Here is a 17,160-nt window from a genome sequence, read left to right on the forward strand (position 1 = left end):
TGGCCTGCTAATCAAGGTTTCAATAGGGCTTTCTAATCAAAGTCTTTTGGGCTTTTCAATTTAACTCTGCAACAGGGCTTGTGAATCATGAATGATTTTATAAATTAAACTGTATACCCGATCAATTTTTTTTTTTAGATCTTGTTACGGGTGCATTATAAAGCTCATGATCCGAAGAGTGAGAAAAAAAAACTTGAATTCCCGTAATTACTTGCTACGGCAGTAGATTATCCTCCTGATTTGGGTAAAGATTTAGTTGTTGGATAGGTACGGTGTGAGCTGTGTCGTTAGTGGTGTTGTGCAGTGTTTTTTTTTATTTTATGTAAAATCTGTGTAAGGCGATTCAGTTAACAATTGGGAATCTATCAAGTGATCACAAGGAACCTTATAATATTTTTTTCCTTTTGTCTTCTCCTTGGGAGAATATGTGTGACTAACAATCTTAGCTCCAAATTAAGCACTGTAGTTCTTTTGAATTAGATGCGATATAAGTTTTTGAATATCCTTTTACGTAGCTTCTAAATTAAGCCTAGAAAAGCGTATGAATCAAATCATAATAGAGCTTCCAGATCAAACGTTTAAGATTTTCTAAATTAAACTCCGCAAAACTTCAATATCAAGCCCTATATTGATTTTCCAAATTAATTTCCTTAGCATTTTTAAATCAATTTTTAATATTCGCTGAGATTAAGAATAAAGTCTTGAAGAACTTATCTCCTACAATCTTCCAGCTAAAGTTCTCTAGGCCATCTGAATTGACCTGAGCAAGACTTAAAAATCAAGCCCTATCAACGGTCTATGGGAGAAACTATATTTAGGTCTCTAGGCCCATCACTAAGCTTCTGTATTAGGTTCATTAAAGCTTATTTTGAGCTCTAGCTCTAGCATGAGATTCCGACTTTCCAGAATTACGAATTCAAATATTTGTACATAGGTACTAATTCCGGTAATCTTTCGATGTAGGGCTTTCAGGACTGTGGTACCAACAATTTTCGCAGCAGGTGCCCCATGCAAGCTCATCGGGAAACTCAGGAGAGATGCTAGCTTCAGGATCGTCCACAAGTGGTGCTACAACGAGTCCCACGATAAAACCCTCATCTAGCCCCAGTGAGACGATCACAAATAGCGAGCAGCCGTTAGACTTAAGTGCAAAATCATCACTGTCGTCCTCGACGGCCCTGGATCCCAAGCACATTTTCAAGTGAGTACTAAATGCAATTATGTGTGTGTCTATGTGAATTGCACTTGGCACTCGCCAAGCTCATACTTTCCTTCTATATTGTTCTTACAATCCCCATTTTTGAATTGTTGCCATTTTTATCTCTCGCAGACAGTGTACATTTTGCTCATATCATTAACCTACATTCTGACCGTCTCAAATCCTCACCTTTCTCTCCATTACTATTGGGATAGTGCTGGAATGATAAAATCCATTGGAAGAAATTGTATTTTCCCACTGGTTATGCGCCCTATGAAACCATTGGATTATACGTGGGTGTCTTTTTTTTGCAAAATTAAGCAAATAGGATTTTATTTTATCCCCATTCAGCTAATCTCTTGATGAAAATTATTGCACAACCCTTTGCAATGTCTATTGTAAAAGGAAACAATATAAATTCAGATATTAAATTACCCAGGGACACGTAGTTTCTTATAGGGAGCGTAAAACAATTTTCAAATTTGATAAGATTAAATTTGTCGCCGAGAGATAAAATGGTGAGTTCTCAATATTACATTTTCGATTAGACAAATTGCACTTGAGAAGTGTTCTACTTTTTAGGGAAGTGCAACTCGATACTGGGTCAAAAAGATATTTCTCAATAAGTATGACTCAAAATTATAAGCTTTTTACTACCACTTCGTCATTGAAATTTTTATTAGGTTTGCTGGGTAAATATATTAAATTCTTCTTGGAAATATCGTTAAAGTTCTCTAAACCAAAAGTCCATAGGGTGAAGTCAGCTTGTGGCGACTTTAAGCACTTGACTATTAGTTTACCATTTTTTATCTAAATGTAAATATTTACTATAATTTTATTTAATAGCTTTAGTCAAGACTGCTACGAAACAAAACACTTTCATAAGGCAGATATTTTGGGACATTTTGCTAAAGATAAAACATTCGTTTCGTCCGACTGACGATGTAAAACTTACAAATTTTAGCCACATGGGTCTCAAGCATTATAAAAGGTGAAAAAAGTGTTATACTTAATAATCTTACTAACTGTTTTAGATTATTTTGATTTTTTTCAACTGGATGGTTTTCGTCTACGATTTCAAAAAAAAGAAATGATAATATTTATAGAAAAAATAGTTGTTTTTCAAATTCGATAGCGATATTTGACATCTAAGTAAGACTTTAATTAGACATTTTTAGATTAAAATTGTCTTTCTTCAAGCTTTTACATAATTGCTATATGAGATAAGTAAAGTATGTATCGACCATGCAGGTCGGATCGTGAGGAAAACAATTTTTTTTTTTTGAAAATCATTCTTTGCTTTCAACTAATTATCTTTTGGAATATGCAATTGATAATAGAAGACATTTTGCAAGAAAAAACTATTAGCAAAAAACAATTAAAATTTTCAAATCCATTGAATAAATGGTCGAGACAGTCCAAGTAGTTTAGAATTAAAAATTAGTGTTTGGTGCTGCCCCGTGTTTAGTGGTGCCCCAGTTTCCCCTATATCAATTTAGCCCCACAGCTCAATATAGCCCCACTTCCCCCTAACAGTTTTGTTTGTTTTTTTTTTTTTTGAGAAAAATATTAGAATTTGATCCAAAAATCATTATTAAAGAAAATCATTTCTGTTGTTGTTTTTGTCCCTCTGAAAATAATTCCGTTCCCTATAAACTTCTTGTGTAATTCATCTTCCTGAATTTAAGGTTTCTGAAAATCAATGTTTCGATGTTTTGTCCGGCTTTAATCAGAGCTAAAGATCGAACCGATCAAACGCTTAAAAAACCTGCTTGATGTCTTCAAAGTATACCTTAAAATTACGATCATAAACATAATTGTAATTTTATTAGAAGCCTCTCCTTCTCAAAAACAACTTCAAAGATTTATTATTTCATTTTCGAATATATTTTTTAGATTATCTAGATAGACACTCCCAGTCAATATGTAATAGTAATTGCATTGAGTTTTATTTCAATCTGTTTTGAGTGTCAAAAATGATAATGGTTTTACGGATCGTACTTCTTAACATATTACTAACACAAGTTCTAAGTTTTTAAACTCTTTAAATTGATTTTTTTCTCAGACAAGAGTTTGAAATATTCAAAGATCGGATCTGAAAGCCAAAGAAAGAACATATTTACTTCTCGTTTCGTCCAAGTGGTGGCTGAAATTTTATCTTTACGAATTTCGAAGAGTCTCGAAGACCAGTTTTTATTTCGTTGTAAAGAAAAATAAAGAAATCATCCTTATTATTCTTGATCCAATATAATTTCCCTCATCACTTAGTAAATCATCTAATCACTGCATTGTTTCACCACTGAATAAGGTTCATATCCGGACCGAAAGCTCTTAGCAAATTTAAAAAGGTGTTTTAGTCTTAAACTGAATAAAAATCTCAGTGGTGGATCACCGAAATCTTTCAAACCAGGATCCCTGTAGTATAATTCATGTAAAAGTCTCGTCCTCCGAAGTCTTAAGAACAATCGTAGTGTTTACAACCACTCCATGTTTACTACCGCCCAAGTTACTCCTATCCTCGGAATTTTACGTTTGTTTTTGTTAACATATAAAAATCGGTTTAAACTTAAATTAAGTTGCGAAAATGGTTTAATCAATCCTTCAAAATTTTACCCTCAGAAAAATTTTCACTTAATTTTGGGTATTAAAAATTTGTGATTTCCGTTTCAATTGGCTTAACTTAGCAAATTTTTTACTGACTCTTTTTATAAAAATACCACTCAAACTAATGCAAATGTAAAAAATTAATAAGCTGAAGCCAAAGTGCGAAATTCGGTCTAATTTTTTGTTCTTCAATTTGACTTTATTTTGCCAACGTTTCGATCCTGGATGGGATCTTCTTCAAGGCCTATTACATACAAATTCAATCAAGTAAAAATTCAATTCAATTCAAGTAAAAAGTAGTGCATTTTTGTGTATTTTCTCTGACGGTGGTTCTCCTAAGCACTTTGATGTGAGTTAAAGTCCCAAAGAAATTGTTTGAAAAATTGTCCAAAGAATTATTTAGTAAAGGATTGAATTTGTATGTAATAGGCCCTGAAGAAGATCCCATCCAGGATCGAAACGTTGGCAAAATAAAGTCAAATTGAAGAACAAAAAATTAGACCGAATTTCCCACTTTGACTTCAGCTTGTATACGTATACGGTCGAAATATAGCACTAAAAAATTAATATTTTTACAAAACTTCTAGCTGAAAGGTAAATTGCGCTCGAGTTGACCGGTTCCTCGTCTCGACCGGTAGTCAATATTTGAATGTTTTAATGGTGAATTTCTATAAAATTGTCACTGATTCGTATTTATTTATGGAATAATTGATCTATTAATGTTATCATACGCCAAATATGAGTTCAAAAGTAAATTGAATAAATAACTCTACCGATCGAATTGAGGAACCGGTCGACTTGAGGGAACTTTACCTTACCAATGCCAAAGAGAATGTCAAAGAGAATGCCTTCCAATCAAATTCTGGTGTTGAAGTGGTTTTCAAAAAATCCTAGATGGCGCTTCAGGGCCTCTTGAAAATTTTACACATGAATTCGTGGTGAACTTTTAGGCATCCAGTTTAATTGATGTGTAGTGCTGAGTCACATAGGATGAACGATGAAGAAAAAAAGTAGTGCAGAGCACACATAATGGAATTAATTCTATGTAACACCATCCCCCTATGTTTGGAGCATAATAGGACAGAGTCACTCAAATACCCCATCTATCGCCACCCAACGTGGTGGTCGTTCTGAGATCAGCAGAAACGAAGTTATCCCGCCCATAAGACCCCACCCACCCAGAAGCCCCCCTTATTGTGTCAAGAAAACCGATCGATAAAGTCAAGTCACCAAGAAACTCACCCTCTTGGCACAAATTGGGGTTTCTGAAAACCCCAACGTCGGGCACCACCAACAATACTTCGCCTTGGACACTGCAAATATTTCATGTGTTGAGTTTGGGGGGTTGGCAGGAGGTGTTGGACATATAGAGATGAGGATGGGGGAGTAAGGGTGTTTTCAGGTATCCCAGAGTAAGAGACATTTCTTCACCCATACATACAACAATCTCCTCAAATTTCCCAAGTCGAACCTGTATAAGGGGTTGCGGGCGGAGAATGCACAAGGCAAAAAGGGTGTATGGGATAGAAGATGAGAATCCTTCGGGAAGGCCATGGTTTTTCAGGAGAGAGTAGCTGAAAAATTTTCACACAGGGACGGGAAAAATTAATTAATTCACAATTTTAATTAAAATTTATTCAGAAGAATTGTTAATTAGCGCTATATGGTATGGAGAGCAAAAACTCTCGGGTACATCAACTAAAAGAATGGGAGAGAGAGGATAAAAATTCACGGAAGTCTAGCAAATTCTTCGCGTCTTTTTTTCGATAGACACTCTTCTCTTCTTCGTAGTCAGTTTTTTTTTGTTTATGGGGTGGGTTATCGTCTTTTTATCGTCCGCAAAAATTAAAACAACAGCGACTAGCGTATACAAGTGGCGAACGAAATGGTTCTGAAAGAGAAAATACTCAGAGCTGTATAGTAGCTGCCGACGCCGTTACTGGTGCAGGTCACTGACCGGGAGTTTCTGGCGATATTGGGTGAAAAGAAAATGGGATGATTGTGTAGAGTTCGCACATTCTCCTCTTGGGATGAGGAATTGGGGGCGAGAGTGTTTCAAGCCCAGAGAAAGCTCCGGTAGCATCTGAGTTCGCGCACAATAATTGCCAATTTTTCTGGATTTTATTTTTGCTCACACTGATAGATAGTGTACAAGAGGGGGTGAAGGGTGGTGCGAAGGTGGTGAAAGAGAAGATAAAAGCTCACCACCACCTTTTTTTTATACCAAGAGCTACTACCCCCAAAGTTCCAACTCTGGAAAACCGCGACAGAAGAACGTGCGCAGGATTGGGTCGTTGCTCTCAAATATGACTCTTTTTTTCTGTCCCAATAAATGCGGAACTGAAATAGTCTGAAATTCAATTATACACCATCTCTGGGTTTTAGGTGAAAACTACTAGCCTGCCATATGGTAGGATTGCGCTGTACACAACATACCTTTCTAGTGTAAAACCTCTTACGATCAATTTAATTTTCAAAGTCCAAAAATTTTGAAATTTTTGATATTCAATTAACTGAGATATTCAACCCCTATTTCCTATGCTTAAAAGCTCGTTAAAAAGCTTTGCATAAAGCTGATAAATTTGATCGAAAGATTTCCCAAAATTTTGCCGCAATATGATAAATCAATATGTCTCCACTTCCAACCCGATTCACCTTTAATTAAATATTTAATCCCATAAGATACCTATTTTAGTCCCATTACGTCCTATGATTGGCTAAAGCTTTGGAAGCTTTAAAACTCTAGTCAATCAAGTAACATAATAATTCTGCAGCTAAAAGAATAAAATTCGCATAGGGGAAACTGGGGCTGTAGTAAACATGGGGTAGTTATAAACATTGATTTTTATGTCTAAACTTCTTGGACTTATGTCGACCATTTCTTCAATAGACAAGGATCCATTTAATAACCTAAAATCTGATTTACAAAAATTGCAGTGTTTGCAACTATCCCATGTTTACTACTGCCCCAGTTTGCCCTAGATTTTGGAAGAATATTACGAAAGAGATACAGTAGAGCCTCGCTATAGGTCATATTTGGTTCCAGATTTGACACTTGGGTCGCACTATAGTCCATGTCATTTTTTAAAATTATCAACGACTTTTAGTATTGAAATTGCCCGACTGTTTCCACTTTCTTTGCGATTGTAGTACTTGTCCTCGCTCTCTTCATTATGGATCACAATTATCACAACTACTCAATAAAGTTTGCCAAAAATATTTAAATAATTATGAAAACATTGCATGTCGCGTACTAAAAAACATAACCTATCGACATAACACATAAAACATAACATCGACTATAGAGCGATGGCCTATAGCGGGGTTCTACTGTAAGTTGAGCTTCTTTTCTTAGAACAGAGCAAAGTGACTAAAAAAATCGAAATATATAATTTGCAGGAACAATGTTACTACAGTCAAGTTCCTCAAATTCAAACGTTTGAAAAGTATAATAACATTTCTCAATCAATTTCATTTCAATTTATTTAAAAAACCACTACAAACAGGGTACAACCCTCTTACAAGTGCGTGGCAAACAAATATGCAAAAGAAATGAAAATTTTAAAAGAAGAAGAAGAAAAAAAGAGTAAAAGAAAATGTAGAAAAGCAAAGAATTGAGAATAAAAAAAATGTCACTGGTCAAGCCCAGTCTGCAAGTGTCTCTGGATTCTCCGTGGTGCCGTACGGACCTCACGGGGAAGAGAGTTATATAATGAAGAAATTTTTGCGTGGAGTCTAAATTAGAACAACAATGAATTATATTGATATATTCTCAAAATTTATTTCTCCTTATTTAGAGAAAATGCATTTTACATGAATTCCGTTATATTTTTGAAAATATTTCTCAAATTTGAGTAGTGAGAAATGTCATCTATACCCCTCAAACGTTCATATTTGAGGAACTTTGCTGTAATTTTTTTTATAAAGAAAATTAACTTATCATAACTGATTTTATTTTGAAAATGTATATTAAAAATTGAAAAAATTTTGACGAATTTCGTTCGATTCTCAAGAGAGCTTTATTGGAAAAGTGATTCTGTAACCATGACAATATCATGTGACAATGTCAGAATCTCAATTCAAATAACAATTCATATTTCAAAACAAATCAACAAAGATAGACCGCATTTGCATTTTCTAACTCCTTTGTGACATTGCAATATATTACAGAATTCCCCTACAGAAAGACTTGGAGTGAATAGTTTACTGAGTTTACTAATAATTATTTGTAATGTTTATGGAAAGTGCACATTTGTGACTTTCTGTATAAGTGATCATTAGAGAACTCTTATTAAAAATAAATCCGAAATCTTTCGAATAACCGACTTATTTGGGAGTGGATGAAGTTGACTGAATTATGTAGTTTTCATATGCGCCACTGTGCATTGTTCAAAGTTACCAAAGTGACATTTTAACTCGTGACTTTCTCACTATTATACGAGTTTGATCATCAGTCGAGCAATCTGATGTTCACAACCATTGAATATAATTTAAAGAATACCTATTTTATTTGAAAAATATATTTCGTCATATTCCCAAATCCAAAGAATTAATTGTAATCTTCATCATCAAGATCAAACTACTTATCCCTATTGGGGTCGCGGGCTGAGGTCATCTGTCTAGCAGCCCAAGCCTTCCGATCCTCCACTACTTCAGTAATGTTAATCGTTTTGTCTATATTTTTGTATTAATACCAAATCCTTGTATTACACGATAATTCGTAGAAAAACTTAAAATTTTACGAGTCTTTCCAATAAAATTATATGGTATGGAATATCCCTTACAAGCAAGTTCACCATGAAGTGAGATATCTACTCATTGCTCGCAGATAATCATTTAGTAACTAGACTAATAAAATAGTACAAGTATACCTGAGAATTGTTCCTCTAATCTTAAATACTTAGTCCCCAATCGCTCTGATTTACTTTTAACAACTGATTCCTGGTATATTATTTACGTAAGGAAAATAACTCTCACAACTAACTCGAATTCTTACAAACTTATTCAACTTTTTAAGGTTTCAAGATAATTCAGATAAATCCCTCAATTCTGAGATAAATCTTTAAATCAGCCTTTAATTTTGAGATATCAAACTACTTTAAGGCTTTATATAAAAATGCAAAACACTTTGTAATAAACTATAGTGAATATGTATAACTTTCTGAGCTTGTCTGGGCGTAAGGCGTATTTATTCCTTTAAAAATTGAGCATTCTGAGGTGTTCTTATAATAAATAAGCACAGAATATCAGATATGTAATTTTCAAAAAAAAAAACTTTATATATTTCTTTTTTTGTATTAGAATTCTGAAAAATGTTACAAATATCAAATATCGAACCCCCTTGTGCCATATGAAATTAGGGAAAATAAGATTTCGTTTTTTAAATAGTTAATAGCTCTAAGAAAACAATTGAATAAAATCGAATTTTTTAGTAATATCATTACATCTATTATTCTCCTAAATAATATGTATATGTATGCATATATATTATTTTTACTTTTAATGTGCATATATCTGGTTTTCACTAAAATCTCATATTCATTGTTGAGGAACTGTACCAAATTTCGGCCACTTCCTTTGTTTCTCAAATTTATATATATTTCTAGTTTTTTTTGTCATTCTCCAAACATTGTACAATGTAGAAAAAACAAAAATCTGTCGTCTTTAAGAAAGAGATGATGTGACAAAGTCCTTAGAGGACGCAGAAGACCAAAGGACCAAAAACAATTAATGGCGCCGATCTGAAAGAGGATTAGTTTGTGGGAGATATCAATATAATTCGCCAAGATATTTTCAAGCGTTTTTATATATCATATTGGAAAAATCCAAACCATGAAAAATGGGTGATTAACGATTTATGCCCAGCGCACAATAACATTTGTTTTGTAAACATGTTTTTGACATTTCCATGAGAGTGAGTGAAACCTAGATCTAGTTATCTTGCTCAATCTCATAGGAAATTTTAAAAATATATTTACAAACAAAAGTTATTGTGCGTTGGGCGTTAACCCTTTAACAACGAGACAGTTTTCGCTGACCGAATATCAGCAATAAAAATGAAACCGATAAACAAAATCAGTAAAAGATATTTCATCTAACCTTTGTAAAGTCAACAGATTCTTATTCAGCGTATTTCTTGCCTCTATGAACGATAGGGACAAAAATAGCCAAAAAATTTAAGTAATTTTTCTGACGATACCAATGACTGATAAAATTTTCACTCTAATCAAAAATATTATGTTTGAGTATTGTAGTTTATTGTTCCAAAACAGTTTTGCTTAAAAAAATTGGAACTATAAAAAATAATTAAAATCAATTTTCAATATCAAAATTTAAAAATTCGTCATTTTTTAGCTTAAAAATTTACTATATAGCAAATAGCTGGAGACTTGCAAAAAATATCCTAGATTCGTTCAACCTTCTACTTTGCAATTACGTACAAACATAAGAAAATAATAACTTTAGGTAGTCAGGACAAATTATTTTCTTTATGGGACACCGGTGTTCCAATCGTCCTTAAAGGGTTAACCGAAAAGAAAACAAAAATTCAAAAATGACTGTTTCCACTATCAAATTGCTACATGTAATGCAAAAGAGATATTGCTCAAGTAACTCAAAATACCGTACCGTAGATGCAGGTGACTTTGACCCCCTCCTGTTCGTAAGCTTTTCTTTAATTCTAGCACTGAATGATAGTCTTTATCGATCCGATCTTCAATGTGTAATCGGAGAGGACCGTTTTTAAACATAAGAATTAACTCTTTCGCATCATTAGGGTCATATATGACCCGGGGAAAAAACAATTTTTTTTTACTATTTGCATTAATTGAAATCTATCGGATTGTGCACGACATCATAATAGAAGGATGTAAGATTCTTGCCTAATTTTCTCAAGACTCCAGATATTCAGGAAAAGAAAATATTTGAGATCAAAAATCACTAATTTCGAACTTTGTGAAATGACTGTTCTTTTTCAAATTTTTTTATATTAATTTAGTTTTTTCAGCAAAAAGTTCTTTAGAAACACAAAATAGAATATCCAAAGATTGTATATTGCATATTTTGATATAATAAACTACTCTCAATTTTCCAGAAAAGCGTGTAGAATTTTCTGGGTCATATGTGACCCTATTGTCGGCAAGGGTAACAGTGTTTTCGTCTCAAACCTATAGCGAAATGTAGTTGGGACATTATTTTTCTTTGTGAAATGCAGGTGGGACATCTTGCTCCTGGACATTTCATCTTATATCTGATGAATTATAACATATTTTGCAATATTTTAGAGTATTCCGCAAGCGTCTCATATTGTGCAATTGTATTGTGTGTGAATAAATATGTGGATAAGTTTATTTTTGCCAAATACCACTCAAAATATTGTGACAGTGACTGTTCAAGGGATTTCCAGGAAGATTCCTTGAACACCAGGAGTACAGTGTTTATCAAAGCAATCCAGTTTGCCATGGTTTTGGCCAATTTAACAACTTCAAGCAAAAAAAACTCTCAGAAAGCCCGTAATATAGATTTTGAAAATGGTATGTACACTTCCCTTGAGGACAACAGGGTCATATATGACCCGGGGTTTTTCCGAGTTTTCACGCAATGGAAATTTTTTTTCCTCTCTGAACTATTATATTTGATCATAAAGCATTAGGAAAAACTCAATTTTACATGAATTCATCTGCTGAATAAAAGTGGGACGCGAAAGAGTTAGTTAAACGAATTTAGGAGGACAAAGTCACCCGTACCTACGAGCTTTCTCCTATCAAACTATCAAAAACGAAAGTAATAATAGAGAAAACACGGAAATTTCGACATGGTTCTTCTCCTGCTTTATTTTCTAGCCAACGTTTCGGAGCTAGAAAATAAAGGAGGAGAAGAACCAGATCGAAATTTCCGTGTTTTCTCTATTATCATCGAGTTATCGGCCGGATTCCATATAGAAAAACGAAAGTACGAATAAAACTCTTTGAACAATTGGGAATCATGCAATACGAGTTGCATTATACCAAGCGATACTATCAATATCGCCATTACTATTGACCAATTTCGATCTTATATTGCTCGAAAACCGGTCAAAATCGGTCAGACAACACAGTCGTGTGATATTACAAGATGACAATGCTCCATGGCATTGCACTTTCATGGTCCAGTAAGGAAATTCTGTAACTCTCGGTTCTCTCACTGGTCATACTTATTCACCCCCTGTTTTAGACCCAGTCCCTTCCGAGTTATCAATTAGAGAGGTAGGTAACGGAAGTACCTATGTGGTGCAAAAAAGATGGCAAAAATATACAGCTTTCAATGACCGATACTTAAATTAAACTAGTTTTTGTATTGCTCTAGAAATTTTCTATCTCTTATTGGTAAAATTGTTTAAATAGTTAGCTAAAAACCTAAACCGTAAACATTAATTCAAAAATCTATTTCGATATTGATCAGCAATCAATTTATATGGATTTCGCAACGTCAGATTTTGATAGTATAAAATGTAAAAAATCTTTTAGGAAGGGACATTGATTCTTATGCAATCTTAAAAGGTTTTTCACGGAATCATCTGTGAATTTGTATACAAAATGTACAGTATATGAAGAGTTGAGAAACAGCAACTACTTTTCTCAGATTCATGCCGACTTTGCTCTATGATAGCTATTATAAATTGCAGCATTCTATACCCGTTGATAATTCACTTTAAATTAATCTTCCCCCATTTAATTGTATTTCCCATGAGTTTGCAAGAATTCCTCATCTAATCAGCTCAACAAAAATATAACAAGAAAATGAATTACGCACCGTTTTTTGTGTGTTGCATCTCCATAATAAATTCATTTGCCTCTTTTTTTTAATTTTAATTCTTTCACAACATTGAGTATGAGTAGAAAGCCCATTCAGCAATGAAAATGTATATCGCAATTCTTATCGCTCTTCGAACTCTAGGGTGACGTGAAATTTGTCATCATTCCCATTTTACTTACAACAAAATATGTGCAAATATTTGTATGTGAAATGTTAACGAACCTCAAAGACCAGAAAGTGTCGAGACGTTGAATTTCAACCAGGAAAAAAAAAGATGAGAGAGAAAGCATGGAATATATGCTTGAAAAAAACTTTTGCTGAAGATGAAGTATTTGAAGAATTAGCAAGGATTTTGAAAATGTTTTTTTTTTTAATTAACTTTCTTCTTTTTCTGCCAAAGTTCGTACAAAGAAGAAAATTGTGCATACAAAATATGCGCAATGAAGATTTTTTTTGTTCCACTTTTATTCCCCACAAAGTTGGAAAATAAATGAAATTTTATGTGTTTATTCTTAATCAAATTTTTTCTTTTAAGATTTTATAGATAAAAGTTGTTTTTTGCTCTGGCTTCCAATGTAAAATTGTTTCTTGCAAAAAAAGGCAAATACAGTATTTCCAATTTTAAAAGAAAAATAGCTTTAACCCACTTCTGTAAACTTCAAAACCATAAGAATTCTCTTGGGAAATCCGAAAAAAAAAGAACGAGAAAATATATTGCGCTTTTTTTCATTTCCAGATTGTGTACTTTTATTTAAAAACGAGCAATTCATAAATTTCGTAATATATTTTCGTCTTATCGCTAGAGTTTATTGAACGCAATCAACTGCAAATTTTCCTTTGGATATATGGGTACGAAAAAAAGGGAAAAAATTCAAATTTTACATGGAAAATGCAATATTGTCCTCGAGCGCTTGCGTCAAGAAGGTCAGAGTGTGTGGTATTCCCCTCAAAAGTCGAATACACTAAATGAGAATTCCGTATGTAGTTTGCACTACATATCCACATAATGCATTTTGTGAAGCAACAGGCAATAATAGTTACCAATTCAACTAATTAAATTGTTTGCATTTGTTGATATAACTTATATACAATTATTTAAAGCAAATTTATCTCATCTATTATCCCACATGATGTGTCTGAACACTAATATCTCGGTTATGGGGAATATTCTAAAAATAAATAACTTATTGGGGGTTTCTAAGGAAATTGCAATAAATGTGACAAAGTAAATTTCTTTCCAAATTGTGAAATAAATCTTTGCTAAATTGTGCGTATTGTGATCAACAATGAGTGCAATGTACAGTGCGTTGAACTCTTCTTTCGCACGAATAAATCGACATAAAATGTGATTGATTAACGTTATCAAATTAAACAATATTTATTTAAGAGACATCGCGAGAAGGCTAAAGACCGGCGGGTATCACACCTTCGTCTAAAATGAAATAAAACAGTAACAAAATAAGAATTTTCAGAGGCCACAGAACTTTCAATGTTGCAACAATAAAAAGGGATATTCATAATAGGAAAAACATGTCTTTTAAATACAAAATTTATATAGAGGGACGTAGGGCTACATTGAGCTGGGGCTAGATTCAAAACGCTATGTTTTTGCATATTTCTAAATCAAGCTTGACCTAGCTGTAAATTAATTTAGATCCTCATTTGTTTTGTCTATCTAAATTGGGGGGAAGTGGGGCAAATTTGAAAGGCAAACCTTAGAAATTTGGATTTTTCACCTATTTTTAAATAAAATTGAGCCTTATCATGATATAATTTAGTTGCACAAATAGATTGAGAAGCTAAATTGCGTTATGATATAGCTCAGTTCCACTTAAACATAAGAGAAAAATCCCAATTTCAAAGGTGCCCCACTTCCTCCTACATTATACGGGCTACAAACCTCAGGCTTAGCCATATGGCTTAACTGGTCTAATTTCTTATCAGTCAAGATTTTTTTGAAAGAAAAATTTATATTTGGATTATTAACCCATTCCTTACCATGGTATTATACATCATACGCACATTGAGTGATTTTAGAAAATTTATTTCTGGGCAATTTTTATCCGAATTGCTGTCGGGTATGGATTTTTAATAACTTTAGTACTTCAATTACTTCGAAAAAATAGTCCGACAGCGATTGAAATACATTTTGTTGTTCTTTTCTCGCTTCGCGGAAAGTAATGCAAGATTTTTGCTCAAAATGGCGAACGGAAAATACGACATCCCGCCGAATTTATTAAAAATGACCTCCATCCTCTTTCCTGATTTGAATTCTGATTGCTAATTCGTGTTCTTAGATAGATAGTCTATCTAAATGAAAAGAGTTTGTAATTAATTAACGCACAGAATTTAAATTCAGTGACCGTTAAGACGTCTGTTTGACAGAGGCTCACCGCGCCCCCATAATAGATTTAAAAAAAATTTCTTTTCAAAAAAATCATCTATTAATCTATATGAAACTAATTCCAAAATATGAACAATCTATTTCAAGTATTTCTGGTACATTGACTGAATGGGTTAAGTGTGAATCATCTACTAAATTCTCAAAAACAAATAAAATTGGTTGTTATTAACGGTTTTGAGACCTTTGGGAACTGGGCTAAACCTCAAATCTGAAGACCGCTTAATGTTAAAAATACAGCTTCCTTTTGAAATATATGAAAAATAGCATTTTCAATGTGGCCAGAGCTCAAAGTAGCCCCCATCTCCCCCTGCTCCATCTCTTAAGTTCTAAAATACCATACAACTCTATGATACATAATACCGCCAGATACAAAGACAAAGTGATAAACGTCCAAATCTTTCTACTCTTTCCTGTCCTTTTTCTTCATTTTTATATAGCTTTAAATTCCTTTGCTTTGCTCTAATAGCTTTTATGAACGTTAAAAAATCTTCTCCAATTTTAACCTAAAATGATTCAATCGAGGATTAAACTCGGAAGCTATCTTTGGTGCATAAAGCCAAGCTGTGCCTTTTGAGCTACTGACTCCCTTATACAATTTTCACACTACAGGTTTAACCCAGGTTCTGAAGATCTCAAAATCCTATTAATAAGCCATTTTATTGTTGTTTGTTATTCTAATATTTAATATTTTCTGATAAACCTTGATTGATAAAAATTTTAAAAAGTTAAGCCATATGGTTAAGCCTTATACGGGATTCAGGCATAAGGCTTAACCATATGGTTAAAGTGCTCTAATTTCTCAAACCAATCAAGATTTTTTGGAAAAATTTGACTTATAAATGGATTATTATAGGAAAGATCTATCACACTCTGAAAAAAAAACAATAAAATTACTTACTGGATTTTGAGACCTTCGGGAACTGGGATAAACCTCTAGTTCGAAGATAGTTTTAGATCTCAAACTTGTATTTTTTGTTCAAATTGAAACTTAAAAATACTATGTTTTTGGTCTTTTACAATAGGAATATTAAATTTTAGATTCATTTAGAGACAGGTGGGGCTACTTTGAGCTGTGGAGCTACATTGATATACGACTTTTTCGCGTATTTCTAAAAGAAACTAGGACACGACGTAATATAATTTAGACAGACAAAACAATTGTGGATCCAAATAAAATAATTAAAAGGCTCTAAATCCTTTAAAAACATTCAAAAAAGTCGTATATCAATGTAGCACCACAGCTAAAAAGTAGCCTCACCTCCCCCTACGAAATTATTAAATTTATTTTTTATACAACTAGTTATTGTAAAAGTGATTGAACAGACTTCTGTTCGCTTGGTACGTAATCCCAAGAAATTTTGTGTTTGTGCACAGAGAGCGACAATTTGAACAATCCCAAGCGACAAATTTAACCCAAATAGAGACAGGAAAAAACTCCTAACTGGTTATTCTTTACACTAGACGAAGAGACCAAAATCCCGAAAGTCAAAATTACGAAAAACCAAAATTCTGAAAGCCAAAATTCCGAAAAACCAAAACCCGAAAAACCAAAATACCGGAAGCCAAAATCCTGAAAGGGCCGAAATCCTGAAAACTGAAATTCCGTAAAATCAGAATCCCGAAAGAAAAAAATCCCGAAAGACAAAATCCCGAAAAGCCAAAATAACAATCGCCAAAATCCCAAAGCTAAAATCCAAAAATCTTAAAAATGTCATAGCCTACTCCCATGATTACACCTGCGTTTGTAGGAGGCAAAGATAATTTTGTTGTATTTTGGGAAACTATTCCACACAGTATCCTCTATATAATTTCGCCTCTTTTTAGGAGACTATTCGGGATTTTGGCTGAACCGACCCCTTGTACCATTCGGTATAACCTGTCTAAGAATATCCGTGCACCATAATGTGCGATATCTACTCATCGCTTGGAAGTGACACAACACTGTTTTAATGTTTTTCCCAAATATTTTTGATTTCTAAACAGAAAGCTAGGATAATTAATTATAAGAGCCTATTTATATGATTGACTGCCCTTATTCTAAAATCCTTGTTATCTCAAAATAAGACATTACAGAAATTAAACCAGGTGGCTAAATCCCAGATCTAAGGGCCATAGTCAGTCATCAAATACCGCAAAGACTTAAACCTACTTTGGCCTGAAC

At 33.4% G+C, this 17,160-nt stretch overlaps 1 protein-coding gene across 4 annotated transcripts in view; it reads left to right on the forward strand.

Moving 5' to 3' along the window:
- The window catches only part of LOC129810036 (mushroom body large-type Kenyon cell-specific protein 1), a 143,570-nt gene that overhangs the window by 107,662 nt on the left and 18,748 nt on the right, over window positions 1-17,160 (forward strand). For all 4 annotated transcript variants that reach the window (XM_055860266.1, XM_055860267.1, XM_055860268.1 and 1 more), the window contains exon 7: window positions 964-1,201. In XM_055860266.1, the coding sequence (XP_055716241.1) occupies window positions 964-1,201 (238 nt within the window). The remainder of the gene's footprint in view (window positions 1-963; window positions 1,202-17,160) is intronic.

This window comes from Phlebotomus papatasi, chromosome 1, assembly GCF_024763615.1.
Source record: "Phlebotomus papatasi isolate M1 chromosome 1, Ppap_2.1, whole genome shotgun sequence".
NCBI lineage: Eukaryota > Metazoa > Arthropoda > Insecta > Diptera > Psychodidae > Phlebotomus > Phlebotomus papatasi.